Source organism: Protobothrops mucrosquamatus, unplaced genomic scaffold, assembly GCF_001527695.2.
Source record: "Protobothrops mucrosquamatus isolate PMUCROS unplaced genomic scaffold, P.Mucros_1.0 scaffold589, whole genome shotgun sequence".
Lineage (NCBI taxonomy): Eukaryota > Metazoa > Chordata > Lepidosauria > Squamata > Viperidae > Protobothrops > Protobothrops mucrosquamatus.
In genome coordinates this window covers 45,380-72,538 of record NW_015386888.1, presented here as the reverse complement: position 1 = coordinate 72,538, position 27,159 = coordinate 45,380, and the positions used below count along the sequence as shown (strand labels likewise).

General features: G+C 41.0%; 1 protein-coding gene across 1 annotated transcript in view; it reads left to right on the top strand.

Moving 5' to 3' along the window:
- SPATA16 (spermatogenesis associated 16) overlaps positions 1-27,159 on the top strand; it is a 168,546-nt gene that overhangs the window by 124,155 nt on the left and 17,232 nt on the right. Inside the window, exons 7-9 of the mRNA XM_015817427.1 lie at positions 297-409; positions 11,955-12,119; positions 16,964-17,047. Of these exons, the coding sequence (XP_015672913.1) occupies positions 297-409; positions 11,955-12,119; positions 16,964-17,047 (362 nt within the window). The remainder of the gene's footprint in view (positions 1-296; positions 410-11,954; positions 12,120-16,963; positions 17,048-27,159) is intronic.

Sequence of the window (27,159 nt, the reverse complement as noted above, 5' to 3'; positions counted from 1 at the left end):
GATATAAATATGAATATAAATGTATGGGCATATTTGAGTAGGGTCATGTTTACTGCTTTAATTTATTTGGAAGCAGAATAATTGATACCAAATACGAAACAACCCAGTTCTGCTTACACCTTTTTCTCTCACCTTCATGATCTAATGGTTAGAAGTCATTTTCCTTGGGAGGGGGGAGTAACCATCAAACCATTTGTGATCATCTGAGAACTGTCTCTCACCTACACATAGCAAATCATAATAACACTTTTAAATATATATATTCAGTGTAACTTTTTTTTTCCCGTTCTCACCAGAGCACAAAGCTCCTTTCAGCCCTATCACAAAAGATGAGGCCCAGAGACACCTGGAGACCATTGGAAAAAGGATCTTACCAATAATGGATTTTATTAGAGGCACCAAATTAACGGTAAGACTATGTTTCCCTGAGACCTTTTCCCCAGTCCATCGTTACTTCTAGTCGAACATCTTATCCAGTTAATGAGGGAGGAGAGGAAAAGAACTACTTAGCTTAAATCTGCAAGTCAGCTGTGTCAAAGTATCTAAAGACGTAGCCCATTTGGTAATAGTTAGTGTCCTTAGAATTGAATTTCCATATTTCAGCTTAAATGGGTTAGTGAATTGGATTTTAAGAGCAAGTAGGCTTAAGGGGAAGTAAATCTTCGGGCTTATAACTTAAAAGGAAGTAAAGTTTTGGCCTGATGTCTTCCAAGTGTATGATGAACTAGTTTATCCCTTCCTTACATAAATCTCTTGTACCGCTTTTGCAATTTAGGGAGTTTTCAGATTTCAGAAAAGGCAATTATAGCTGCAACTTTCATCCAAATCTGCTAGAAAATATTTTAAAAGTTTAAAGATTTTTTTTTTAAAAAAAAGGAATAAACAAGGCTATCCTATTTGCTGAAACCTGTTAAGTGTTCTTCCACTCAGAGGAGGGTGCTGTTTATGCATGTTCCGTCCAATCCCATCAAAAGAATTGGAAGGGATGTGTGAAAACCATGTGGCTGTTTGATGATTTGCCCAAGTTTCTGATGAAAAGAAACTACTAATTTTTCAAAAGCAAGAAGACCACAAAAAAAATCTAGACTGAGACCCTTTTCAAAGGGTTCAAAGTGAAGTTTGCTTTGGTTCACAATCACATTATCATTTAAGACCCTATTCTTACACCTGCCTATGAGAAACTCAGGGGCATTTCTTAGCAGAACTTAGTTACAATTATGTCCTTATGTTCTAGCATCCCAGCCTACTGAATTAATTTATTAATGTTTGTACACACCCGGAAAATAGATCAATCTAGGAACTAAATCAAGTGGGTTGCTTGAGGCTGCCATTGTGGAAGAGATTCACTACATTTTTTTTTTAAAAAAAAATAACTTTGACAATTTTGCCCATCAATGTTTCATCAATGAGTCTTTGACCACATGGTACCCTCCAGATGGGTTGGATAATTCATGCATATGGCAACATGGCCTTTGGCTATGCTAGCTACCCGCAAAGCACAGCTAAAATAAGTTGGAGAAAGCTGGCCTAAACTTTGGAGTAACTCTTTTGAGTCCTTGGTTAATTGATGAGAACCAACCTATAGAAAGTCCCACAAGAAGGTCCCTACACCAAGGGAGATAAAATAGCAATAGCAACAGCATGTAGACTTATATACCGCTTCACAATGCTTTACAGCCCTCTCTAAGCGGTTTACAGAGTTGGCATATTGCCCCCCCCCAAAAAAAAATCTGGGTCCTCATTTTACCGACCTCGGAAGAATGGAAGGCTGAGTCAACCTTGAGCCCCATCAGGATTGAACTCCAGACTGTGGGCTGACTTTGCATGCAATACAGACAGTCCTCAACTTATGACCACAACTGAGCCCCAAATCTATGTTGCTAAGGGAGAACTTTATTAAGTGAGTTTTGCCCCCTTTTGTGATTTTTCTCATCACATTTCTTAAGTGAATCACTGCAGTTCTTAAATTCGTAACAAGGTTGTTAAGTGAACCTGATTTCCCTAATGACTTTGCTTGTCAGAAGGTTGCAAAAGGGGATCACATCACTCCAGGACACTGCAACCATCACAATTATATTGTCAAGCGATCCAAATGTAAATCATATGACCATGAGGACGCTGCAACCATCATAAGTGTGAAAAATGGCCATAAGTCGCTTTTCCCACTGCCTTTGTAACTTTGAACAGTCACTAAATGAACTGTTGTAAGTCGAGGACGACCTGTGCTGCAATTTAACCACTGCGCCTCCAGGGCTCATATGAAGATCGTGTGATCAAATTTCCTTTCCCGGGATTATACCCGGATTATTTCTGCTTGACCAAAAAGGTCTTCTGCTTTTGATTACTGCTTAGTTTTGGCTTTTAGATTTTTGAGGGGTGGGCGGGGGCGGGCAGAGGGAGTTCTTTTGTTTTTGTTTTTTTGCTCAACTGGGCCTGGCTGGCAAGCCTTTTTCTGTTTGCTGACTTCATTCCTTTTAAAAGCCTGTTTTCAAATGCCTTGTGCCAACCCTGTTCCTCAGCCCTCATCCCATTTGTCAAGTCTTGATCATTCAGCTCAGGGTGCCTGAAGCCTTCATTTTCAGCTTCCTCTTTACTTAACCTTTGCAGGACCAGGACAAGGTGTTTTTAGCTTCTCCTTGGACACTTTATTATTTTCTTTACTGCTTCTTAGTTGTCTCTTGAACTCCACCATCACTCAGGTAATTTTCATCATGCGCGCCAGATCCCCATGGGCTTCTATTGCTGCCGGAGGCAGTTATTTACACTCTCTTTTGGCATTTTTTTCATTACCGCTGAAATACAGCCCCTGACAGCATTCAACCTGCTCTAATCCCCTCCTTCCCCCTCCCCTCTTAAATATGAGAACAAGGCTTGAGGGTTATTTCTTCCACCATGGGCTTAAGAGAAATTGCCTTGTTTATTCAGCAGTAGCCAGATTAGCTCTTCAATTTGATTTTTTTAAGCCCAAATGTATGGATGTGCAGGCAAAGGAAACCAGAATGCCCTCCATTCAGTTAAATGTGCAGCAAAGATTTATTATAGCTTTCATCCCGCTCTGCTCATTTACCACCTACAAGGCACTTGGGTTCTGGCCAATCCATAAGAAATAATGTATTCCCAACTGCAGGTTGATATGATGTAGTCCTGACTTGTATCACACTCCTGGGATTCAAGCTAGACAAGATGATTCGCAGCTGCATCACCCGTCTCTTTAAATGCTAATAAAACTGAAGTGGGGGACACTGATTCATCCTGGAACCACAGTTGGGGAAAGTCCTGTATCATTTCCCCAACGAGAATCTCCTATCAACCTGATTGCAACAGCCCCTCCCCATGTTGTAATTTATTTATTTATTTATTAAATTTATATACCGCCCTATCTCCCTTGCGGGATTCAGGGCGGTGAACAGGCGATACTAAAAACCACGAATAAATAAATAATTTCTGTTCTGTAATGACAGGACAATTACATTAGAAAGTATGTCTATAACAGAATCACACCGTTGGAAGGGACCTTGGAGGTCTTCTAGTCCAACCCCCTGCTCAAGCAGGAAACCCTATGCCAGTGATGGCGAACCTATGGCACGGGTGCCAGAGGCAGCACTCAGAGCCCTCTCTGTGGGCACTCGTACCATCGCCCCAGTCCTAGGCCTTCAGCTGGGTTTTATAAAACCTTTTTGCTTTAGGCCTCCACCGCCGTGTGCCCCCCAAAAATGGTTCAATCAATCAGTCAATTTCAACTTCTTGCGGGAAAAAAAGATCTTGCAACGTTGGAATTGATTGATTGAACTTTTTAGTCCCACCCAGTCTGCCATTACCACTGCAGCCACGCCCACCCAATGGGCCACACCCACCCAATGGGCCACACCCACCTGGCACCCGACGATGCATAAGTGGGTTTTGAGTTGCAGTTTGGGCACTCGGTCTCTAAAAGGTTCGCCATCACTGCCCTATGCCATTTCAGATAAATGGCTGTCCAGTCTCTTCTTAAAATCTTCCAGTGTTGGAGCATTCACAGCTTCTGGAGGCAGGTTGTTCCACTGATTAATTCAGCGATCCCCAACCTTTCTGGCTTTGTGGACCGGCGGGGGGGAGGGAGAGGGAATGGTTACACGTGAGTGGTGGGTGAGCTCTCGTGCAACTCCATTTCAACGAGTGTGGGCACATACAGCTGCCACTCACATAAATGGAACTGTGTGCGTACATGTGCTTCTGCAGACTGGTTCCAAATGGGTCGCAGGCTGGTAGTGGCCTAGGGCCTGGGGGTGGGGATGGGGAGACCTCTGGATTAATTGTTCTGTCAGGAAAGTTCTCCTTAGTTCTCTTTCCTTGATGAGTTTCCATCCATTGCTTCTTGTTCTGCCCTCATATACTTTGGAGAATTGTTTGACCCCCTCTTCTTTATGACAGCCCCTCAAATATTCGAACACTGCTATCATATCACCCCTAGTCCTTTCTTTTCACTAGTCTAGACATACCCAATTCTTGCAACTGTTCTTCATATGTTTTAGCCTTCAGTTCCCTAATCATCCTTGTTGCTCTTCTCTGCACTCTTTCTAGAGCAGGGGTAGTCAACCTTGGCTCTTTTATGACTCGTGGACTTCAACTCCCAGAATTCCTGAGCCAGCTAAGCTGGCTCAGGAATTCTGGGAATTGAAGTCCACGAGTCATAAAAGAGCCAAGGTTGACTACCCCTGTTCTAGAGTCTCAACCTCTTTTTTATATTGTGGTGACCAAAACTGGATGCAATATTCCAAGTGTGGTCTTAATGATATAGGGATATAATTGAGTGATATAATTGATATAATTGATATATAAGTGATATAATTGAGCCATTTGAATGATAATGCCATGTACAATATGCATCATGATGATATCATGTTCTTATACATGCTGGTGTTAAAAAAAAAAAAAGCTTTTATGGTGCTCGAGAACCAAACAAGATTCATTTAGAAAAAGCTGGAATGAAAAGAAGTGCTTTGCCACAATCTTGACACATCTGTGCTAAGGAGCGTGATGGATGCAGCACCCTATCTCTTCCTGGACTATTTATTTAAACCAGGGATATGTCAAGGATTGCAATTCACTTTCCTGACCAGCTGGACGTAACAAATGTTTTATAGGTGGGGATGAGAGAGAGAGAGAGAGAAACAAAACACTCACATTTCTACTCTTTAAAAAAGCAGTCTGCCCAAGCCAGCTAAAATAGCCTATAATTGTGCTGCTAAAATTCAGTTAACAAAAATCAATAGAAAAAAGTGCAATTTCAGGCCTTTTTCAAGGAGTTGGGGGGGGGGTGAACTGAAGACATTGGTATACTTCCTTCATTATATAAAGATATATAATATATATCTTTAAAAAAGATATATGCTTGCCCTGTCAAAAATTGGCCTGTTGTTAACAAATATCAGAGGGAAAACCTTGACACAGGGGATGTCAACGCTGCAAATACTGTATATTCTTGCTTTGACAATATGCAGAACTGTCTGGTATTTTTATAGTTAAATCAGGCAACAGTGAAAGGGGAAGAGAATAAGGAAAGCCTGGGAAAAAGAAACCGGAAGTAAATCACATCTTCCAAGTTAATTGGAAGATGTGAACCATGACCCCAAAATAGGGGCGGGGAAAAATGCTTGGAATGTATGTGCAACGGAAAAGAATCCAGATCTAAGCATTTCCACCATGCCGTACTGACGTCTCTGTAGCCTTAATAAATGCTTTTAGGAAAAATATGCCTGAAAGTCCTTTTAAGTGTTTTGTTAATCAGACACATGACATCATGCTTAGATCTGGATTCTTTTCCATTGCACATACATTCCAAGCATACATGTTGCCTATAGACCAGGCATGTCCAAATTTGGCTTACCTGGGCCACATAGAGTCAAGAAGAATTGTCGTGGGACTCATATAAAATATATAATATAATAACTATCACTAAAAATAACATAATAATATTAAAAGTTTACAATCTTGTGCAACCACATTACTAGCTGTCCAGAGCCGTATGAGAAACGGGGGCCACGGGTTGGACATGCCTGCTATAAACCATGGTTTCCTCAACCAAAATGTTCAGGGACAGCTAAGCAAAACCAACATGAATCCAAATCCAGGAAGTTTTCTCTATTATTCAGTCCCATGCAAAACAGGACCTGTGGTGGCTCTTCCACTAGTCCTTAAGCCAGAAGAAAAGCATAATGTCATAAATTCTGCCCCATTGCTTATCCCGAACATCCAAGGCTAATTTGAGCTAGGAAAGGCACTGTCCATCAACACCTGATGCAGACTAAGCTAAGGAAAGGAATTGGCGGATTCCCCCAGGATTCACTTCGTGTTGCAGGTTCTTTCTTTAAACCACCAATAACCAGAATGACCCAAATTCAATACACATCAAGTATTGAAACTTTGGACAGTTGAATGGATTTTTCTATCTTCTTCCTTCAGTGACAGGGGGAGACTTTTCTTTTACAAATTTAAAAAAGGCATTGTCAATTATAAATGCCTTCAACTAGTGCAGAAATCAATCTTATACTGGTAATAGAACTATTCTTTTTATTTTTCTATCCACAGTATTTTTTTTACATGCCATCCTTATCAGTCTTATAGAGTCATATACAGGTAGTCCTCACTTACTGCCTGCCTAATTTCTGTAACAACTGTTTTAAGTTATGAGGGTGTACAAAAATAGCTTTGAGACCAATCTTCACGTTTATGACCATCACATTGCCCCATGATCATGTGATCATCATTCAGGCGCTTTGCAACCAATGTATAACTGTCACAGCATCCCCAGTCATATGATCATCACTTGTATACTTTACAACTGGCTTATGACAAGCAGTATTAACTGAGCAAGTGGCAGTAAAATTGTAAGTCACTGTCACATGATGTTTCACTTAATGACCATGCTACATAGCAGTAGCTGGTCCCCATTGTGGTCACTAAATGAGGATTAGCTGCAGACAGATTTTCTCCATAACAATCTATCCCTAACCTGGTCCTTCAGCTCTTTCAAAGGTACAGTATATCTTCATTATAATTGAGTTCATTCACCTGCTGCTTATTGTCCTCTTTTTAAGGCAATAGGCTCTTAATCTACATTAATATATTATTCTTTAAAGCCCAATTTCACCACATTCTCACGTTTTTCTATTCTACATTACTAATGTGCTTCTTTCCTGCTGATTTCTGTAGTCTTACGTCTTAATCCCTGTATTGTCACTCTCTAGAGCTCTACTCCTTTTTGTATGGAGTTCAGCACGACTTTTATTTTTTTCAGTTTCTATTTTCTATTTCTATCCTGTCAAAGTCTTGGCTTTTTCTTCACCTTTTCATCTTGTTTGTTTCTGGCTGTGCTTCTTGACTCTTCTCTTCTTCTTAATCTTGGCTCCGTCTGAGGGAAATGACTCGAAAAGTTTTCCCTTGTGCCCGTCTGAGGGAAAGAAAAAAACATCTCTCTTTCCCCAGTTTTCTCAGATGCTGCCTGTTTTCTGCCTTTATCATCATTTAGGTTGCCTTTTATTTGGTTCCTGGGCCATGCCTCTGTTTTTAGGAGTGGAACAACCAAGAACAAATTTCAGCGGCCTCAACTGTAGGCCAGGGATGAAAGCAAAGCAACTGTACTTCATCTAGGGTAGGGCTTTTCAACCTTTACACCCATTGTACCACTTTTAGGATATGGCAGTATCTGAGTACCACCAGTCACCTAGCAAGGTGTCAAAAACTTGCTGACACCCCCCCCAAAAGGAAAAAAGTGATGAAGTACAGGTAGCCCTCAACTTACAACAGTTCACTTAGTGACTGTTCAAGGTTACAATGGCACCGAAAAAAGTGCCCCCCAAGCCACAGCCGAGCAAGACACCTGCCTGCCCACCCGGCGGCGCTCTTCCTCCTGTCCGAGGTTTTCATTGTTGTGAGGCATTTCTGTTGAGGATTGGCAGCGGGGGTGGGGTGGGGGGGTGTTTGATTTTTATTCCCCCCCCCCATCTGCTGGGTGGTTGCAACAGGTTTTGGTCACTTCACATGACCCTGGGACACTGTAACCATCATAAATATGAATCAGTTGCCAAGCATCTGAATGTAAATCACAAGACCCTGGAGATGCTGCAACATTCCAGCTGATCGGTGCTTCTTCTGGGCTCAGCAGAAGCGCCAGGATCAGCACCGAGCTCCAGCTGGAGCCTGGCACTGATCCTGGTGCTTCCACTGAGCCCTGACAGCCCCAAAGAAGCGCCGATCAGCTGGAAAGAGGCACTGATCCTAGCGCTTCCACTGAGCCCTGACAGCCCTGAAGAAGTGCTGATCCTGGCGCTTCCACTGAGCCCTGACAGCCCTGCAGCTCCAGCCGTCTCTCGCTCAGGCTTGTGCGGTGCTGCCACCGGTTCAGCTCATTCCCCTCCCCCGCTACCAGTTTTCTAGGATGGTCGCGTACCACCTGCCAGGTGCCAATGTACCACAGGTGGCACCCGTACCACTGGTTGAAAAGCCCTGAGCTAGGGGATGTAAGGAATCATCTGAAAGATATCTAGTGAATTCATCCAAGATTCTGATTAATCCATTTGAGTTTTCCCTTCTTGGAAACCTCTTCCTCCCACTGGTGTCACAGGGGATGAAGTGCTTGTATAAAAGAGGACTGGAAAGCAGAATGCTTCCTAACTAGAACTCTCAGGTATTAAGTCTTCCTGATTCCACTTCTGTCTCTCTCTTTTTTTTCCCATTGCATGACTTGACCTAGTTATTTCAAGGCCATCTTTAGATAACACTTCCTTTGCTCAGAAAAAAAAAAATCCAGTCTGAGATGTTGGCATACAGCATTTCAAATCCTGCCAGAAGCAATGCCTCAGGGTTTTACTTAAAAGTTGACTGTGAAGGGACAGAAGAGATGTACCTATCACCACATTTCTTCCCAATTCTAACATGTTAGTGAAGTAACCCAAACAGTTTTAAAGGGGAAAAATGAAGAAAGCTTATGAGCCCAGATGTTGAGGGGAAAATCATCTTCTTATTCCTTTTTCAATTCATCTGTTAGAAGATACTTGCAGCCTTTGTATTCAATACATTTAACCAGATTTAGCAGGTGGATTTGTATAAGGTGCCAAGTTTGGTTCGTTTTAATCCTGAGTAGCTTTTTTGTGGCATAGTCTTCTGTGTGAACTCAACCTGTTCAGTTCATTCATAACTTGGGAGGTCCTTGGTGCTCTCTGAGCTTGGTTGTTTTCTTGCAGAAGAAAGAGAGAAGAAAACAACCAAGCTCAGAGAGTACCAAGGACCCAGCATTTCAACCCTGAGCTACAAATATTCTCCTTTATTGGTAACTCATTATTTAATATTTAAAGACCTTTTTATATGACTAGTAGAAACCAGCAAAAAAAAATTGAATTGCATGGTCACACATGACTGAGAGATGCTGCAAATGGCCATAAAAGTGATGTGTTTGCTAAGCACTCAAAATGTGATAATGTAACCACATTGGGGGGGGGGATTCATCCATCATAACGTCAAATGGTCACTAAGTGATCAGTCGTAAGTCAAGGATAACCTACAGTATACTGTACTTTTTCCAAATTACAATGTACCTTGGTAAAGGCAAGAATACATGATTATATTGTTGCTACTATGCAAGTCCTTAAAATAGACACAATATTTATGCATAGGACCGAGCCTGTTTTAATTCAGTAACCAGTTTAAGAATGATTATTTGCCAATTGAGTGCATTTCATATGAAGAATCACAGAATGTCTGAATTGGAAGGGATCTTATAAGTAATCTAGTCCAACATCCTGCTCAGTGCAGAAATGCACTGAACTACCCCAGAAGGTGTCTATTCGTTCCCCATTTGCAAACTTCAGAAGAAGACAATCCACCATTGTTCTAAATTAGGAGGAATTGGTTATGGTAAGAGGTGATAGCTAAAAGAACTGTTAGTTTAGAACAGAGGTGGACACTATGGCAATTTGATGACCTGTGGACTTCAGCTCCCAGAATTCCTTCAGCTCCCAGAATTCCTGAGCCAGCATGGAATTCTGGGAGTTGAAGTCCACAGGTTGTCAAATTGCTATAGTTGCTCACCCCTGTTCTAAGCTAACAGTTCTTTTAGCTATTACCTCTTACCATAACCAATTCTTCCTAATATTCCACCCTAGAAACATTTCCTTTTTTAATCCATTGATCTTTGTCCTGCCCTCAGTTTCAACAAAAACATCTATTTCCTTTCCTTGTACTTGACAGCCCTTTTATATCTTTGTAGACAGTTATCATGTCTCACTTCTCCCTTGTTTTTTGCAAGCTAAAAATCCCAGTCTCCTTTAACCATTCCCCCAGGTTTGATTTCAACGTCCCTTATCATCCTGGCGGCTCTCCTCTAAACTTGCTCCAGTTTCTCCATGTCCCTTTTAAAGTGTGGGATCCTTACTCAACTTCGGTGATGAGTCTGCTTATTGTGGTTGCATATTAAATATGCAACAGTTTTTAGGAACCAATCGATGGATTCCCCTGGCTGTGTTTCCTCTCTGATTTAGTGTCATTTACCAGCAGGAAAAAAGATCCATCATTGTCTGTAGCACGGACTTAGCAGTAAACCTAGGTAGTATGGGCAAGTGCCTTTAGCTATTTTTCAAGTTCCCCTAGTGACAGATCACTGATGTGGTTGAATATGGTTTAGCACTCTTCTACAAAGTGCTGAACTTGTTTGTTTAAGCATATGCCTAGCAACTTTCTGGTGAAGCAGTAAATCTGGGCATAAAATATAGTTAAGCTAATACATTCCATGTGTGACTGAGAGATTCAGGATGAAGTGTGATCTCTTATAGAAGATCTCTGTCACTTCATCTGCACCCGCCATGTTGGAGGCCTAAGGACTTCAAATGACCTTGAACTAATATGCTGAGGACTAAATTATAAAATAAAATTAGCATGGGAGGACAAGGAAATGGGCGGGACCAAAATAAAAAGCCATTTTAATTAAACTTTCATTCTATTAATTAGGATTTCCATGTAATAATATTCCCCATTCTTGTCACATTATAGCAATAACCATAGCACTTAGACTTACATACCATTTCACAGTACTTGACAGTCCTCTCTAAGCAGTTTACACAGTCAACATATTGCCCCCAACAATCTGGGTCCTCATTTTACCGACCTCGGAAGGATAGAAGGTTGAGTCACCTTGAGCCAGTGAGAATCGAACTGCTGGCAGTCAGCACAATTACTGCAATACTGCATTCTAACCACTGTGCCACTATGGCACTCTATATTATAATTACAGTTCATCAGCAACTCATAGATCAGTGGTTCTCAACCTGTGGGTCGGGACCCCATTTGGGGTCGATCGACCATTTCACGGGGGTCGCCAAGCAAGGCTGTCCGCCATTTTTTTTGTCCGCCATTTTTTTTGACCGCCATTTTTTTTGTCTGCCATTTTTTTTGTCCGCCATTTTTCCCCTTTTCCGGTGGGTGCCTTACCTCCCTTGGGCTGGGCCAGCTGGTGGTTGGCCTGCTCCGTCTCTGCCACTTGCCAGCTACGCCTCGGCTGGCACAGGGGGCGGAACCACGCATGCACGGCGCTCCCGGGCAAGGAAAGTCCTCAACTTACGACCGGTTGGGTAGTCCTTGACTTACGACCGGTTTAGTCCTCGACTTACGACCAGTTTAGTCCTCAACTTACGACCGGTTTAGTCCTCGACTTACGACCGGTTGGGGTCGCGGCATTAAAAAGGTTGAGAACCACTGTCATAGATGGAGAAAGAGTATACCTATAGCATCTGGGAGCACATGTATTGGAGCCGTACTTGTTTACTCCTAGTTAACAGATATAGATTAAAAATATTCTATTGGCCTGTTTATTTAAAAGGCGAATGTGTGATTATAGTAAGAGGCACTGTCATTTGTTAAGGGATGAAATGAGACCACTTCCACAGGTTCCCCTCTAACTACTCTTCTTTTCCTTATGAGCCCAGGAATCCTTCTGTGCATGTTCAGGTGTGATAGAAAAGCTGCAATATGCAAGCCTCCTTGGACGCTTGCAGCGTATCAAGGAACAATCTCAAGTGATCAATCAAGCTATGGCTGAACTTGCCACTATTCCTTACCTCCAGGATATCAACCAGCCAGATGCTGAACTGGTAAGCCTGCCGTTTTTTAATCCTTTTGGAATTGGTTTGAAGGACAAAGAAGGAAAGAAGTTAGAATTTTATTTTTGTTTTCTGGCCCTTAGAAATATGTACTGGGACTCTGAAATCTTGAGCATAACATTCTGCCAAAGTCTGGGCTAAGCATATAAAGTGCAGTGAATTCAGATCAATATTTTTATGGCCATTGATAGATCTCTTTGTTCTATTATGAAAGACTGTAAATTATAATTTTCATAACTTGTGTTCTATCATATATGTGATGCTGTTGAAAGAAAAATCTTCATCAGAGTCCAGTCCAAGCTGGGAATAAAGAAAATGGAGACTGCTTTAGAAAGAAGGTGGTGGTTTATTGAAGAGCAAAGCTAGACAGAAGCGTGGCTCTGGGAAAGCTGACCACATGTTGCTGGGAGTGGTGGGTTTTTTATACCTTCCTGGGCTTTTGTGTTTGGAGTTGTTCCTGTTTGAGGCTTTGTATTACCTGTGTCATGTACTTTGACCTGAGCCTGAGTGTCCTTTGTGGTATTCTGATGATGGTGGGTTAATCCTATTATGTCCTAAAGGTCATATCCTGCTTCCCTGGGGTTGTGGCTGATGGCTATGTCCTGTGTTGGATTTTTTTGGGGTGAGGGGTTGTTGATTCTAGAAGTCGTGCTCAGCGACTGAATGCAACAACTGAAAATTTGAGAGGAGGGATACCAAGTCTGAGCTTTAATTCACATTTTAAAAGTAAAGAAAATCTGGAGAAGGCGAGAACCAGCGTCTTAATCCTGCCTGTATATACACCGTTCCACCCACAGCAATTCTTGGCTCCTCTCAAAAATGTTAAGTGTAGCCCCTGATCATTAAAACTGGTTAAAATTATCCCTTGTGACAGTTTGAAGTAGACCCTTCCTAAATATATCAGTCCTTCTGATAAAATACAAAATCCCAAGCTCTGCTTCAAACTGTTACAAGGGATAATTTTAACTGTGCATGCATTTAAATTAATTATGATATGCAAATGAACTGTGTCTAGGTTTTTTTTTTCCCCTTTTGAGAAGAGTGACATCCCAAGCTATACATCACAGTTTAAACACATGCCATGAAAACAGTAGTTAAAACTAGCTCTTCCACTTGCAAACTTCATCTTCTGGAAAATCCCAATAACCTTTTCAAGGGTAGTATTGCAGCAAATCACCTCTAGCGGGTCTGCAAAGCTTTCGAGCTTTCTTTATTAAACTTGGCAGCATCAGAAGCCCGAGATGAATATTCTACAGTGAATAAACTAATGTTTCTTAAGGCACAACTAGATATAATTCAGAAGGATGTTTATAAACAGACGGATGCATATAAACAGGTTTATAAGAACAGTTTTAAATAGAGGGCTGAATCCGATAGAGGTTGGGTTCACAAATTGCATTACATAATGGTTTGTTTGACCAGATTATTGAATACGTCATAGTGGTTGGATTCATACAACACGCTAAACTAAAGCCAAATACATCTTATCAGGTTGTGCAAAGCTTGACTAAGACTACAGTTTACAGTTTCCCAGTTTAATGAAGCTCCTGGCCCTATGGAAGAAACATAGAACATAGCTTCCACCTCTCCCCCCATACATTCTGCTCCTTTCCTCCCCATCGTTTAGTTTTAGTTATAACCTGTATTTTCATTATGATTTTACTGAGATTTGTATACATTGGTGTATATAATTATAGTCTCATTTTGATCTTGTAAGCTGCCTAGAGTCACCTTACAGCAAGACGGGTGGCAAACAAATTTAATTAATCATTTAATTTAAAATTTAATTACAGTTTAATTAATTAATTAAAAGATACATATGGTGTCTGCCCATATTTCTGTGCAAGACAGGCAATATCTGATGGGGTGCAATTTGAATTGGAGAAAAATACCGTTCATCCCATAAGATCAGGAAGAGTAAAAATGCTTCATTAAGCAATCCACTAAGCAACCTTATCTGATAGGACACAGCAGTTGTGCCTTGTCTATCACCCCTGAACTCCGGAACATGATATATCTCTCTCTCTTTCAGAGAGAGAGAGAGACAGAGAGACAGAGAGACAGAGAGAGAAAGAGAGAAAGAGAGAGACAGACAGAAAGAGACAGAGACAGACAGAGACACAGAGAGAGAGAGAGAGACAAAGAGAGAGAGAGACAGAGACAGACATGTTAGATCGCGCAGGCAGTAAGACACGAGTCGAGTGACAGTCAGCTCTTGGTTTATTGGCAAGGCATAAGGTAAATCCGGACTGGCTCTCTGGGCCAGGGGAGCCCTCTTTTATGGGATTCCCCTGGCTTGTAATCACACAATTCCATTGGCTGGCAAGACCCTGTTGCTAGTTAGCCAACCAGCAACGGGCATGNATTCCCCTGGCTTGTAATCACACAATTCCATTGGCTGGCAAGACCCTGTTGCTAGTTAGCCAACCAGCAACGGACATGAAACTGTATGCAGATGGAGAAGGGCAATCACCCTTAATGGGCGATCAATGGTGAAGGGCAATCACCCTTAATGGGCGATCAATGGTGAAGGGCAATCACCCTTAATGGGTGATCAGGATATACATAGGGGATTAAGGGGGGGGGATACAAAGAACACAACAAGACAGACAGAGAGAGAGACAGAGACAGAGACAGACAGAGACAGACAGAGAGACAGAGGGAGACAGAGACAGAGACAGAGAGACAGACAGAGACAGAGACAGAGAGAGAGAGACAGAGAGAGAGACAGAGAGACAGAGAGAGAGAGACAGAGAGAGAGACAGAGAGACAGAGAGAGAGAGAGAGACAGAGAGAGACAGACAGACAGAGACAGAGAGAGACAGAGAAAGAGACAAAGAGAGACAGAGAGAGAGAGACAGACAGACAGACAGACAGACAGACAGACACAGAGAGAGACAGAGACAGAGAAAGAGAGAGACAGACAGAGACAGAGGCAGAGACAGAGAGAGACAGAGAAAGACAGAGACAGACAGACAGACAGAAAAAGAGAGACAAAGACAGAGACAGACAGACAGAGACAGAGACACAGATAGAGACAGAGACAGACAGAGAGAGAGAGAGAGAGAGAGAGAGAGAGAGAGAGAGAGAGAGAGAGAGAGAGAGAGAGAGAGAGAGAGAGAGAGAGAGAGAGAGAGAGAGAGAGAGAGAGAGAGAGAGAGAGACTACTTTGCAACTAGTCCTTGTATTTATGACCTTTATAGATCTGTAGTTATCTGTATCCTGTACACATCTGTGGTGTATAAATTTCAGCCTTGCTGAAGATTAATGATTTAACTGATAGGTTGTACAGGTAGTCCTAGACTTGCAACCACAGTTGAGCCCAAAATTTCTGTTACTAAGTGTAACAGTTGTTAAGTGAACGTTGCCCCATTTTACAATCTTTCTTAACAACTTTCTCACAATTGTTAAGTGAATCACTGCAGGGGTTAAGTTAGCAACACGGTTATCAAGTGAATCCGGCTTCCCCATTGACTTTGCTTGCCAGAAAGTCGCAAAAGGGGATCCCATGATCCCGGGACACTGCGACCGTCATAAATATGAGTCAGTTGCCAAATGTCTAAATTCTGATCATATGGCCATGGGGATGCTGTAATGGTCATGGATGTGAAAAACGGTCATAAGTCACTTTTTTCAGTGATGTTGTAACTTTGAACGGTCACTAAATGAACTGTTGTAAGTCAAGGACTATCTGTATTGAAACTGATTTTGAGAGTTTGCTTAAAATGGTCTGCTTAAAGCTGCAGTTTCTTCATTTAGGGACTGCTTCCTGGAGTTAACTATGAACTGTGTTATTCCGCTAGAACAGAATGACATGCCTTTTAGGGAACCAGTATCTCACCTTTTTATTCCATTTATTTATTTAGTTTTGTGTCATATATTTCCTGTAATGGAAGTATTAATTTTACTGTACTTTTTGATACCATTTTGGAATCTAATGTACTGTGAAGTATTTTACATGTGCTCTGATTCATCCTGATATAGATAATGTGATGTTTCACTTAGCAACTACGTTGTCAGTCCCAATTGTTATCACTACACAAAACTATTTATCTGGTTCTTTCTTCGGCCTCTGAGCTAAGGTGAGATGCAGGCTGTCCATATAAGGGGCTTTATATAAGCCACCAGGATTAACATGAATAGAATAGAATAGAATAGAATAGAATAGAATAGAATAGAATAGAATAGAATAGAATAGAATAGAATAGAATAGAATAATCTTGTTACACCAGGATTAACATCTTTTTCCATTTGTGATGGTTTTTTACTCCTTTGTTTTTAATTTTGTACACTGCCCAGAGTCATTGACAAGTTACTGGCCTAGGAATGTGAATAATATATATAAAAATAAACACAAATAGACAAATAACTCAAAGAGAACAGGTTAAAAAGTGTCCATTGTGCTATACATTTTAGTCTCATTCCAATTTTAGTGGAACACACAAGTATGCATTTAATTGTTATGTTGAAACTAATTGTACTTCTATGTTCTAATTTTTCCTTATTGTTATAGAACACATATATTTGTAAAAAAAATTGCAACTGTTATAAACTATCAACAAAAAATCCTAAAAAGCTAAAAACTCATATTTACTATTGCATATTTACTTATTTAGGGTCATTATTTATCCCCAATAACAAAAAGCAAAATGTGGATGAGTCCAAGTGGGGGGAAAAAAATAGACGAAATGATGCTGATGCCGTTCATTGTGCAAAAGATGAGCAATAAAATCATCAGCGTACAAATGATTTTTTAATTAGCTTTTAATCTGTGTATTTAGGGAAGTTATTTCTGTGTGAATTCCATTCCGATAATTTTTATCTTGGTGTCACAGCTGCAGTCACTAATGGCAGATGCCATGGACACCCTCGAAGGAAGGAAAAGTGATAAAGAACGTGTCTGGAATAAAATTCAAAAGGTAAAAAAGCCACATTGGAGACTAAGTCGAGAGAGCAGATGCTAAGAAGTTAAGGTTTGTCAAGGGATGATATCAGTTCTTGAGGGTGATGAAAAATTGGTCTCATTTCCAAAGTATTTCAAAAATTTTAGCCTTGGCCAATTCATGCCCTGCTTATTTTGAAAAAAAGTTTCATTCTTTGTATTTGCACATTCCATATGAAGGCAGGCTGATTAAGACTATTGAGGAATGTGTGCTTTGAGCAAGCTGCAAACAATAATGTTCCAAAATGCTTTGTAACTGCACAATCACAAAGCAAAGAAGAAAGCTAAGTAACATTACAACAATGACTACATTTAGACACAAACAAACCTAGTTTCCTGCTGAGTTTGCAGCCTAGATCTAAGATACAAATGGGAAGGTTTGGGGTTTACATTAACCCCTATGGTTACATCAGGTGCAGGCAAGCAGATCCACACCTGAGGGTTCAAGCTGACTACTTTATTATATTCCAAGTGATAATACAGGTAGTTCTCGACTTATGATCACAACTGTTGTTAAATGAAAAACTGCAGTTGTTAAGTTAATAACACAGTTGTTAAGTGAATCTGGCTTTCCCATTGACTTTGCTTGTTGGAAGTTTGCAAAAGGATCACATGATCCTGGGACAGTGCAACCATCATAAATATGAGTCAGTTGCCAAGCATCTCAATTCTGATTATGTGACCATGGGGATGCTGCAATGGTCATAAGTATGAAAAACGGTCATAAGTCACTTTTTTCAGTGCCGTTGTAACTTTGAATGGTCACTGAATAAACTGTTGTAAGTTGAGGACTATCTGTACAAGAATCTCCCCAGACTGCTTGCCTTTTCTTGGGAAAAAACAGATAAGGTTTGGGGACGGGTGTTAGTCCTAATTCTCTTGCAACTGCAGAACAACTCAAGGCTAATTCCCTACTTTACCCCTCCTCCTTTCCTGGCTGGCAGTTTCCCAACAGGTTCTCTGTGCATTTGACTCTAAATTGTGGTTCGTTTTTATAAAGACAAATGAGAACATGTCAGTTTGATCATCTATATTTTGAACTTTACTAATCATGGTTAAACTTGAGCACCAAACAATTGCTTAGCATACAGTTCAGACCAGCTAGCTATCTGACACGCTAAAGGAGACAAAACGGTAATCCATAATATGCTGTGAATATTATGGCTTCCCTACCAAAAATGATAAAAGAATATGCTGGAATAAAAAGAAAGCAGGAACTTTGTGAAAGTCCACAAAAGAGGACGTGGAAATTTATCAAGTTTTCAAAGGGTGGGAGGGTTGTTTTTTTAAATATATTTTTACAGTTTCCCCAAGTATATGTTTGTTTAGGTTTCAGGTGCATATTTAAAAATACAGTACAGAAAGTACTGATTCATATGGCATTAAGGTAGGATGTATAGACTATAACTTCAAACAGGTGTGGGCTGAATGTCAGGGACTGTGGGGTATGAAACTGGAAAAGATGAATACATCTTTATGTATCATCTAATTGCGGATGGAAGGGCATCTCAGACCTAGATAAGTAAAGAGAGGGGTGTTCCTCTATCAGAAATGTGCCCCTCTCTGTTTTGGATCTGGAATTAGCTGTGAACTAAGAGCAAGAGAAGATTGCTGGCAAGTATCATTTGGATGTTTTGCAGGTAACCAAAATGGTGTTTCACAGATAACTGGATACAAAGCTTTCTTTCTGAAATCAAGGATCAAATTGGGACTCCTAGTGCTATACTGGGCTCCCTGTTGCACAGTGGCATTCCTGAGGTACTTGAACTCACCACCAGGTAGATCAGGGGTAGTCAACCTTGGCTGTTTTATGACTCGTGGACTTCAATTCCCAGAATTCCTGAGCCAGCAAAGCTGGCTCAGGAATTCTGGCAATTGAAGTCCACAAGTCATAAAAGAGCCAAGGTTGACTACCCCTGAGGTAGATGATGATATTTCCCACTTATAAGGCTGGGAATCCATATCCATCTTGGGCTAGACTCAATTTATTGAGGATCAAAACATTGAGGATCACACATTCAACCTGTTTTTGTCTCAGAACTGATACAATGTGATCTGAAGTGGAGAACCTTAACATTTATCCTTTGCCGTGGTGAGACCACTCATATCTCTGAAGCTAACCAGTGCCACCAATCTCCAGGGGAAACCAAATGGATGGGGCTTTCACAGATAGCTAATGCATCTACTTGGTTGAATGCTTAAAGAATTCCATGGATCTGGTAGGCAATTCTATCAAGACTATGATCAATCTTTGGCATATGGAGGCAACTGGGCTTTTGATAGAGTTGTGCCTGAGTGATTTCTCTTTCTCTCTCCACCAAGCCAAGATTACTTCTGCTTTTTTGATGAGCTCTGGGAGATGAAGCAATATAGGAAATTCCTAGATACTGATAAAAGACAAAGAGCAATTATGACTCATGGGTAAAAGCTCAAGTCTGAGTCTACATTGTGCAGAAAAAGCAGCAACGTTTCCCCGCTTTTATTCTTGCACAGAAACAGATTGCTGACTAGGAGCCCTTTGTAGTGTAACCTGGATGCTTTTAGGGAAGGATGGGGTAGACGAGAATGTAATAGGTTGCTATGATAAATTTCTTTGGTATCTGGAAAAAAAGTCACTCATATTTGCTCAGGAATGGGTTTTTTTTTGGGGGGGGGAGAATCTCATAGAATTGACAAAGTCTACTTCTAGGAGGATTATAACTTACAGTACTTGGTCCAGAGGAAATAGACAGGATTCTCTGTGACATCAGCTCTGCCACTTGCAAGTAACAGGAAGTGAGCTCAGAGGAGTGGTTGGTGCATCCTTGAATGAGGGAGGGTTACACTGGCTGCCTTGAAGGAAGCAGTGATAAATCCCACCCCCAGGAGTCAATATCTGACCCAACTGTTTTTGATAACTATTAACTACCCTTCAACCTTCCCTTTGGGAAGAAGGTGGTTGAATAAGTAGAAGGCCTGCATTATGAAGGGGGCTCTGATTAATACAATAACATATAATAGTAAAGTTGGAAGGGATCTTGGAGGTCATCTAGTCCAACCCCCTGCTCAGGCAGGAAACCCTATACCATTTTGGACAAATGGCTGTCCATTTGTGAATCAGGGCCTGAGCAGAGACACCAGATCACATTGATTGCTTTTATGGATGACCTATAGTGAGATTAAGATGGATGTATGTGACCTTCATAATTCTGCTAGGCCTCTCAGCAGCTTTCAATACCATTGTTTGTGCTATCTTTCTGGACTAGTTTCAAGGGTTAGAAGTGAGAGTTGGTACTTCTTTACACTGATTCTCTTCCTTCCAGACTAAGCAATTTCAGTTGATAGAAAGGAACTCTCTATTTTATATGAGAAGGTACTACCGGTAGCTGTGGTCTGAAGGGCTTTTGACCAACACTCTCTTTTCCAACAGTAACATCCTTTTCTGACTGGAAGGCCCTGCTTGTAGTGATACATGGCTTGATCACTTTGGTCATTTGGAATTTATTTATTAAATTTATATGCTACCCATCTCAATGTCAAGCAATGGTGGTCAGTGTGGAACCGCCATTGAAGACCACTCAGAAGTTACAGCTGGTCCATCAAGCTGCAGTTAAAGTAACAAAGGCAATAATCTTGCCTTGTGTGAGACCTCTGCTTTGAGAGCTATACTGAGTGAAGTTCAAGGTGCTGGTTGTAACCTTTAAAACCCTTCATGGTTAAAGATCTGGATATTGGTGAGACTGCCCACTCTTAGCTAGCATTTGCCCACAAGAAGGAAAGACTTGCCAGCATCCCAAACTGTAATGGGCTTTAAAAGTAACCTTGAGGAACAGGAGGAAGAGCTAGAACTAAGACATCACTCGGACAAAAATTTGGATCCAAGATAGAAATGTAATTTGATAAAGCATTTCAGGTTTGACCTTCTCTAGTTCTCTTGTAGATGAAGGGAGAAAGAGGGCAGGTATGTTGAGATTCTGTTTGAACTTATAAAAGTAGCATTAGCATGTCTAATACATAACTTTGGTTTCTTAATCTGGTCTACCGTGAAGAGTTGACTTGTCTCTACAGTGTCTCATGATGAGAGAACTGTATCAGTGCCCTCTTTTCTGGATTCACAAAGGTTAAAATTCACAAAGGTCCTTACTCTGCTAGGAATCTGGAAGACCATTAAGATCTAGACGGAATGTTTTTCACTAATTGTTATGGATTCTCCTTGGTATTATATTAATTATGCTATGTTATGTTTTGAACTTGTTACTATAAATTGAAGTGCAAATGGCTTAGAGTCACTTGTAATTGGAGTGGCATATAAACCTCAGGAAATGAATCAATCCCTGTTAAAGTTTTTGTTGGCAGGAAATTCTAGGAGCTATAGTTCAAAGCCACTAAACTGAGGGAGAACGTTATGTATTATTCCTAAACATTTTTAATTATAATCCATATTTTTTAGTAATCTGGATTTGGTTATACTTTATTTATAGTTAGCAGCATATCAATGTGGTAGTACCAGTAGATCTCAGGATTCTAAAATGGTTACATTACCACCAAAATCCACCTACCATATTTGACATGCCTTCATTATTGATGCCGCTCTGTTTAAATTAGACAAAGATCAAAAAGTAGATTCCTTCTACTTTAGTAGAATGTGTTGCATATATTGTCCCTATGTAATAAGTAGCACAAAACCCCTCATATAACAATATAGTTTGAGGTATGGCAAAATGCAAGGAATATTCCACTCCAGAGAAAACAGTTCCTATGATCCTTGTTTTTACCACTTTCTAAAGCAAAAATGAAGAGCTGTCTTTTATCATCCTTTATCAAATAAGCTCACTTTTATCAACATACTGATTGATAGTTTTGGGAAATGCTAGAGATCTTCTACAAGTAGTCCTCAACCTACAACCACAATTGAACCCAAAATTTCTGTTCCTAATTGAGACATTTGTTAAGTGAATTTTGTCCCATTTTAAGACCTTCCTTGCCACAATTGTTAAGAGAATCACTACAGTTGATAAGTTAGTAACCCGGTTGTTATGTGAATCTGGCTTCCTCTTTGACTTTGCTTGTCAGAAGGTCACAAAAGGTGATCACTTGACCCCAGGACACTGCAACTGTCATAAGTATGAGTCAGTTGCCAAGCATCCGAATTTTGATCATGCAACCAAGGGGATGCTGCAATGGTCATAAGTGTAAAAAATGGTCCTAAGTCACTTTTTTCAATGCTGTTGTAATTGTGAATGGTCACTGAACCAACTGTTGTAAGTTGAGGACTACCTGTACCAAATGCCAGGATTTAAACTGGGACGGGTGGTTTTGCATGTCAAAACAAATATGTTATTGAATGATTGAGGCCTTTCTTGTGAAGAGGAGCAGCTGGAGGAAGATACCTAAGCCCCTCCCATTTATTCTCCTGGTTTATCACAACCGCTGAGTTTGCAATCACAGTTACCTTGGTTATTGGCATAACTCATTTCTGGGTTTACACAATACATTGAATCGTCAGCCAATCAAATTGGATGTGTTCCCAGAACATACTGAGCTATTAAACAAAAAACAAAAAACCTAAGCAAGGTAACACTAACCAACACTAACAGCATTTAGCATGTGGTGCAAATGCAGCTGCTGGCTGTTTAACTGATTTGGCTAGATGTGTTGTGTGATCACAGCCACAGAGCGACAGAGGAGGAGAAATCAGGGCTCTAGCAAACCACAAGTCTGTAGAGGCCTGGAGATACAGATATCCTCAACTTACAACCCCAATTGAGCCCCAAATTTCTGTTACTAAGAAAAACAGTTAAGTGAGCTTTGGCCCATTCTACAATCTTTCTTGACACAGTTATTAAATGAATCACTGCAGTTATTAAGTTAGTAACACAGGTATTAAGTGTATCTGGCTTCCTTATTGACTTGGCTTGTCAGAAGGTGGCAAATGGTGATCACATGACCCCGGAATACCGCAACCGTCATAAATACGAGTCAATTGCCAAGCGTATGAGGTTTGATTGTGAAAAACGGTCATTACTCACTTTTTTCAGTGTTGTCAACCTTTTTTCAGAGGTGTCAACCTCGCCGCGTGACATGACGTGTTGTGATATATCGCAACTTTTTTCGCATTGCCAGAGCTGGAGTGGGCGCAGCCTCTGTATGATGCAACCGGCCCGCGGGCCAGCAGTTTGACACCCCTGCTTTACATGGCCACTAAATGATTTTCTGTAAATCGAGGACTATCTGTATAAAGGGATTTAGACGTGTTCTAAATGGATCCTTAATATATTTCAGAAATGTGTCTCTTGGAAGGTAACTGTCCATTGTTTTATTGAGTTGTGACCTGTAAGGAATGTACAGGATGACTTTGTAGACAATTTACCCTTAGTTATTTATCCCAGGAAGACACATAGAAACAATGCCTTTTTTGCATGCTTCATCCTAGGACACGGGTAGGCAACCTCGGCTTTTTTATGACTCGTGCACTTCAACTCCCAGAATTCCTGATCCAGCATGGCTCAGCTTGGAATCTCTCCCTTTCCCCTCAGCATGGCTGGCTCAGGAATTCTGGGAGTTGAAGTCCACGAGTCATAAAAGAGCCAAGGTTGCCTACCCCTGTCCTAGGAGATAAATGCCAGCAGTCTCTGCATTAAGAACATCTGACTTAGAACTTGTTCTGGTAATCCTTGTTTTATGACCATAATGGAGCCTGTGCATTACGGTTTTAAGTTGTGACAGTCAGAAAGCAGATCACCTACATGGCCGACCCAGTTTTATGATTGTTGCAGTAGTTATTAAGCAAACCTATGACCCTTTTTCACTCTTACGACCATTGCAGCATCCCCATGGTCACATGATCAAACTTCGGATGCTTGGCAACTGACTCATATTTATGACTGTTGCAGTGTCCTGGGCTCATGTGATCACCATTTGCAAACGTCTGACAACCAAAGTCAATGAGGAAGCCAGATTCACTTAACAACTGTGTTATTAACTTAACAGCTGCAGTGATTCATTTAACAACTGTGGCAAGACAGATTGTAAAACGGGGCAAAACTCAATGAGTGTCTCACGTAGCAACAGAAATGTTGGGCTCAGTTGTGGTCATAAGTTGAGGACTACCCTGTACTGTGACAAATCTTTGACTGACACTAAATGGGAACGGTATGTATCCATTCCAACTTACCTATAAATTTGACATGGGAATGGTTTGTAACCCAGGGGCCGCCTGTAATACAAACATAAGCAGTTTCTAAGCTCCCTAGTGTTTGTTCTTCTGTCTAGACACCATAGGAGAAACTCCCGAGAAATAACAAACACAGTATTTGTTGTCATATTAATTTAAATCACTGGAGTACATGCAAATTAACTAAAACAGTCCTGGGATTGTGAAGCAGCCACAGAGGACAGCCTCATAACCCTGTAGACAAGTGAGGGTTTTTTTGGTTTTTTTTTTGGCTTTTGACTGCTGCTTAGCCTACGATCCACTGTTCTGTTTCACAAAGTACAAAATTGCAGGTAACTCCAAACTCCCATTGTTGCTCTGCCTTACTATCAGATAAACCAAGCGGGAAACATTGGGCCAAGGAGAAGACCCTTTAGGACAGTGGTTCTCAACCTTTTTAATGCCGCGACCCCAACCGGTCGTAAGTCGAGGACTAACCCGGTCGTAAGTCAAGGACTAAACCGGTCGTAAGTCAAGGACTACCCAACCGGTCGTAAGTCGAGGACTTTCCCTGCCCGGGAGCGCCGCACATGCGTGGTTCCGCCCCCTGCGCCGGCCGAGGCGTAGCTGGCAAGCGGCAGAGACAGAGCAGGCCAACCACCAGCTGGCCCAGCCCAAGGGAGGTAAGGCACCCGCCGGAAAAGGGGGAAAAAATGGTGGACAAAAAAAATGGCAGACAAAAAAAATGGCGGACAGCCTTGCTTGGCGACCCCCATTAAATGGTCGATCGACCCCAAATGGGGTCCCGACCCACAGGTTGAGAACCACTGCTTTAGGACATTTTGCACAACGCTCCCTCAGAAATGGTCTTGTATAAAATTCAACTCAAAAGTAGAAAAGAGCCACTTGCTTGGGATGGCACGGCTTCAAAGATTGCCTAATTCCCACTATACCTTTCTGTCACCCAATAACCCAGGGGTTATTAAAAATTAATCTAAGAAACCTCCAAACCTAAATTCTTCTTTGATGCTTGGTGTGCATCTGTGGAGCCTTTTCAAAGCTTTCACACCTGACATTTCTCAAATTATTATTTCTTTCTACAAATGTAACATGGATTCAGCATCCCCATGTTAACTCTTAAACTTTTTCAATGGACTCTTAACACCACAGGCAGAGGCCCAGTTATTCAGCCTCTGGCACCTGTTCTAAATTTTTCTTTGTTACCATTTCAGATCCAGGTTTCCCCTTTTGTCTTCATTGCCACAGAATTCATTTACACAGTGTTGAAGAAAATAGCCACAATCTAAGCTTGAGCAATTAGTGTTAAATGAGGAATGCTGAATTTGCCATCCTCACTAGTGAAATCCGGCTGTTACAAAAGAAGCAGCTGTTATGCTTAATGAAAACATTCAGCCCTTTTCTCTGAAATAGCAGAATAATGATGTGTGGGGTTTATTTTCCAAATGGATAAAAAGAGAGCTGATGAAATCTCACCTTTTCTTTTCTTTTTTTCTTTTAAAAGGAGTTTGCATTCCTAGGCAACAAGAGACTATCACATATTATGTGGATGCAAACAAGGAGCCCCTGAAAATGCTTCATGGGGAAATTAAATTTGAAGATAGGCTTGCATTTATTTGGCATGTCCCCCCCTCCCCTCCCAGGAATACAGTGTGAATGCAGGCTGGAGGGGCAACTGGATTGATGGGGGGAATTGATTTTCTTGGCAAAAATGGTTTACATGCATCATCTTGCAAGGCCTGGCCTACTATTAGCAAAGTAGTAGCTGTTTTAGATGTCATAAAAGGGCAGCGTTATTTTTAACAGATTGGAACTTACAGGTGAGGGAAACAGTTTCAAGCCATTGTTCCATTCAACACTTCTCCAAAGCAAAGTAGTCTTTCAAAAAGATTAGAATAGCAGCCCCAAAGCTGCTTTTCCATAAGACAAATGAACTTTCTTGTGTGTTTTTTCTTGAAAACGTTTTGCTTCTCATCCAAGAAGCTTCTTCAGTTTCTGATTGAATGGGGGGAAATGGGAGGATTTATATTCTTTGCAGTCATCTGATCATAAGTACTCTGACTAGTCCCATACCTATTTGCACTCTGATTCAGGTAACCCTGAGGGTACAGATAAACCTCAAAGTGGTCTGAACAACTCTCAGAGAGCTAATGACCAGATGACTGTTAAGGAATATAAATCATTGCATTCCCCACAATTCAGTCAGAACTGAAGAAGCTTCTTGGTTGAGAAGCAAAATATTTTCAAGGAAAAAAACAACGAAGTCTAGCTGCCTTTAGAAAAGCACCTTTGGGCCAACCATGACCTGGTAATGATGATGATGATGATGATGATGATGATGATGATGATGATGATAAGAATAAGAATAAGAATAAGAATAAGAATTAATAAAGTTGGAAGGGACCTTGGAGGTCATCTAGTCCAACCGCCTGCTCAGGCAGGAAACCCTATACCATTTCAGACAAATGGCTGTCCAGACGCTTCTTAAAAGCTTCCAGTGTTGAAGCATTCATAGCATCTGGAGGCAGGTTGTTCCACTGACTAATTGTTCTAACTGTCAGAAAGTTTCTCCTTAGTTCTAGGTTGCTTCTCTCCTTGATCAGCTTCCATCCATTGCTTCTTGTCCTGCCCTCAGGCGCCTTGGAAAATAGCTTGACTCCCTCTTCTTTGTGGCAACCCCTGAGATATTGGAACACTGCTATCATGTCACCCCTCGACCTTCTCTTCATTAAACTAGACATACCCAATTCCAGTAACCATTCTTTATATGTTTTAGCCTCCAGTCCCCTGATCATCTTTGTTGCTCTTCTCTGCACTCTTTCTAGAGTCTCAACGTCTTTTTTACATTGTGGTGACCAAAACTGGATGATTGAGAATCTCCATAGGCATTAGAATAGCAGCCTATTTGTTTCCTTATTTAACATTCAAGATCAAAACAT